This window comes from Lactuca sativa, chromosome 7, assembly GCF_002870075.4.
Source record: "Lactuca sativa cultivar Salinas chromosome 7, Lsat_Salinas_v11, whole genome shotgun sequence".
NCBI lineage: Eukaryota > Viridiplantae > Streptophyta > Magnoliopsida > Asterales > Asteraceae > Lactuca > Lactuca sativa.
Genome location: NC_056629.2, coordinates 82,934,304 through 82,937,558, shown reverse-complemented (window position 1 = coordinate 82,937,558; position 3,255 = coordinate 82,934,304). Strand labels below are relative to the sequence as shown.

General features: G+C 27.8%; 1 protein-coding gene across 1 annotated transcript; it reads right to left on the bottom strand.

The window, feature by feature from the left end:
* On the bottom strand, nucleotides 1–2,284 carry LOC111913968 (uncharacterized). Its single transcript, XM_023909689.2, has 7 exons — nucleotides 2,143–2,284; nucleotides 1,414–1,476; nucleotides 1,067–1,186; nucleotides 888–966; nucleotides 729–815; nucleotides 518–577; nucleotides 1–259 (listed from the first exon to the last, which is right to left on the bottom strand). The coding sequence occupies exons 2-7, from the start codon at nucleotides 1,467–1,469 to the stop codon at nucleotides 182–184; spliced, it is 480 nt and encodes a 159-aa protein (XP_023765457.1). The 5' UTR covers nucleotides 1,470–1,476; nucleotides 2,143–2,284; the 3' UTR covers nucleotides 1–181.
* Nucleotides 2,285–3,255: the final 971 nt, after the last annotated feature.

Here is a 3,255-nt window from a genome sequence, read left to right as displayed (position 1 = left end):
TAAAACCAATAAAACATTTCTTGTAGTGTATATAGTAATTGCTAATATATATTACATGTAAACATGAATTTTAGTAAATAGAAAAATAGATAATGTTAATATAAATTCTACCAAATTGAAGTTACAAGCAAACATAAAATCCTACTACAAAAAAACCCATAAAGCCAGGTGGCATGCCAGGTCACTTGTGACTAGACGACTGTATGTTGTGTCGTTTAAAAAACTCTCTAAATCCATATGCGCTCACATCATAGTTGTACTGAAAATAAAAAAAAATAAATAAATAAAATCTTATGAGTTCAGTATAGCCATATATATATTAAGCATGTGTGTATTTATTTATATAGACATGTGTGAGTGTGGGTGTATATATATAGGCCATGTGTATAGACATGTGTGTTTATACATACGATGTGTGTATATATTATATTATATATATATATATATATATATATATATATATATATATATATATATATATATATATATATATATATATATAGTTTGAAAAACTCACAGGTAAAACTTTAACGGAGTACTTTGTAACATTTGGATCAACACCCCTTGTTTGATTTGCCTGCATCAAATGTAGGTAAAAATGTGACTAAATGCAAGAAGAACAAATTAATATGATTTTTTTTTTTTTTGTGTGATTATCCCTATTTTGAACGTTATTTATTTGAACAACTCAAAGAGTACACAAAGGAAGAAAAATATAGAAAACTTACTTGTTCTGGGCTATGAAACATTTCTATAAATGGATAATCCTTCTTTTGTCGTGTCATACAAAATCCAATATATTTTGGACATTCAACCTAATTAAAAAAATAAACAAATAAATAAATAAGGTTATCTTTTTTAACACAATGTTGAAAGAAGCAACTTACTCGCATAAATTTAATTTCTGGATAAAACTCAGCAGCAGCTTCCTCCAATACCTTGTCAAGATGTTTTGTATAATTACTCCTGAAAATATTAAAAAAAAAGATATTAATACAAACAGAATACAGAAAATAACAACCATAAAAGAAAGAAAAAAAAAGGATAATATATTATATTAAATTACTTGATGGTGAATGCAACAACCACACGGTGACCTTGATGTAGAAGATGAACAAATTCACGCTCTGAAGTAAAATGAAGAACCCTTGATGGCCCAAGATCCTTTGGGTATCCAGTATAATACCTTTCAACATTATAATGGCAAAATGGTAATTACAATAAACAACTTACTTTTCAAGAAAGAGAGCTTATCTGTAGTTGAGACACACCTTGTTTCTCATCTAAACTCTCATATGTATAAATTGTTTGTGGAGTTGAGAGAAAAGAATACAGATACAAATTTAATGAAATTGGAGAATACTTTTACCAAAAAAATAAACAAGTTTAATATGATAATAATTGAACACATACTTGCAGGTGGAACGAAGATTTAGCATCATGTTGTTAAAAAACGAGTGATCCTCCATCTATATCCTGAAAAATATCAAACACAATAATTGTAATTGTAGTTTAAAAGTGTAATGCAATCTTACTATATCCACTGTGTTGTGTACCTCTTTATAAATCCATTCTATGTATATAATTTAACTAGCATTTTATGTTTATTACATTCCCTTAACTCTATATCTCTATGATCTTAATCAACTAGTCATGTATATTAGGGCTATACATTATGTACTCTAACTAATGGTAGGTTCATCTTTGAGTTTAAAAATGGCGTTCTATTGTTTAGGTCTTTTTCAAGGTTTTGGTTGTTTAGCAATTAAATGTATATGTAATTGTTTAACTTCTAATTCGACTTTAAATCGCTCCCAACCATTTCTAGGGCTATACGTTATATACTCTAATTAATTGTTTGTTTAGCATCTTTCTGTAGCAAATAAACAAAATTGGAATCAATCAGTACTCAGTAGTATGTGCAAAATCCTAAATCCGCCTTTTTGTAACCTAATTTTACTCCGTAAACAAAAAAAGATGTCGAGGGTCACTTTGTTTTAAACCCAGATTGGTCATTCAAGCTGCAATGTAATGCAGAGAAGTATTGATTTAAGAGTACACACAGATAAATAGAAATAGAGAAGCATTCAAAAATGTTAATCGATTCAGAAAGAGAGAAAAGATGGGTGCAATTAAACCTACCTGCAATCAATTCAAGCCGAAGGGAAGAGATTGTTCTACGATTTTTATGAATTTTTGTAGCTATCGAACGATCGGAGAAAAGGAGGAGCGTGTGGGCTGTTTTATCTCCTTTGTGGGTTGTATGATATCGTTTTGGGCCAGTATACAATTTACTTGTTTGGCTAGTATACAGTTTCCTGTTATGTGAACAAAATATGTGAAGTATTAGTTTTATTGGGCTTATTTTTGTTCAATTAGTTGTCATGGATAAATTTTCATAGGATTTAGTTGACTTGGGTTAAGTTATAACAAAAATGTAGTTAATTTAATTACATTAGTTAAGTGGTAGTTGTTTGATGTTTAAATGTGTTTTTAGTATTAAATGGTTTAATGAAATTTGATTAATTGACGAATGTTTATTATCCGGGCAATAACAAATGTTCAAGATTAAATTAACTTTCACAAAGTAATTATATGTAACTAATGACTTCGAGAGGAGCTTTAACTGGAAAATCATTTAAACATGAGTACGTGGTTTCGTGATCTCACTTAAAATTAACATATATGTGTTATTGTATTTTTAACAAAACCATTGAATATATTACTTATTAATTTCATGAACTAGATAGAGATATAGATGAGTGATTTCAATCGAATCATGAGACTAAAAGGTAATTGATGATTTTGAATGTTAGCAAATTTATTACCATTAATTTGTGTTAATTAAGTAATTGAATACTAAATTCCGTTTTTTTATTGTTAAATCACAAATAGTACATTTGTTTCTTTAGTCAATTTGGTTTTTAGTTTTGTGTTACCAAATATCATTTGAATTTGTTTTAGAAATATCAGTTGCTTGTTAAATTTTTCTGATTTTAGTTTTAAACAAAATTAGTTTTCATTAGTTTAATCAACCCAAATCATTTTTAACTAACAATTACCTGATTAATTTGCTTTTAGGATAGAATAGTCCATATGGATATAATATTTGGTTCTACAACTGTATATAACTTTTATGGCCTCGTATACTTATAAATACAAGTATTCATCAACATCGTCACATCAAAAGGAATTTTGCTTAAACAAAAAACATAATGTAATTTGATACATCTACAATGAAAAAAACTAACTTGA

Coding starts and splice junctions, on each gene's coding strand:
- LOC111913968 (XM_023909689.2), bottom strand. CDS start 1,469: ATGGAGGATCACTCGTTTTTTAACAACATGATGCTAAATCTTCGTTCC. Junction 816..887: donor CAGAAATTAAATTTATGCGA/GTAAGTTGCTTC, acceptor TTTTTTAATTAG/GTTGAATGTCCAAAATATAT. Junction 260..517: donor ACTCCGTTAAAGTTTTACCT/GTGAGTTTTTCA, acceptor TTTTATTTTCAG/TACAACTATGATGTGAGCGC.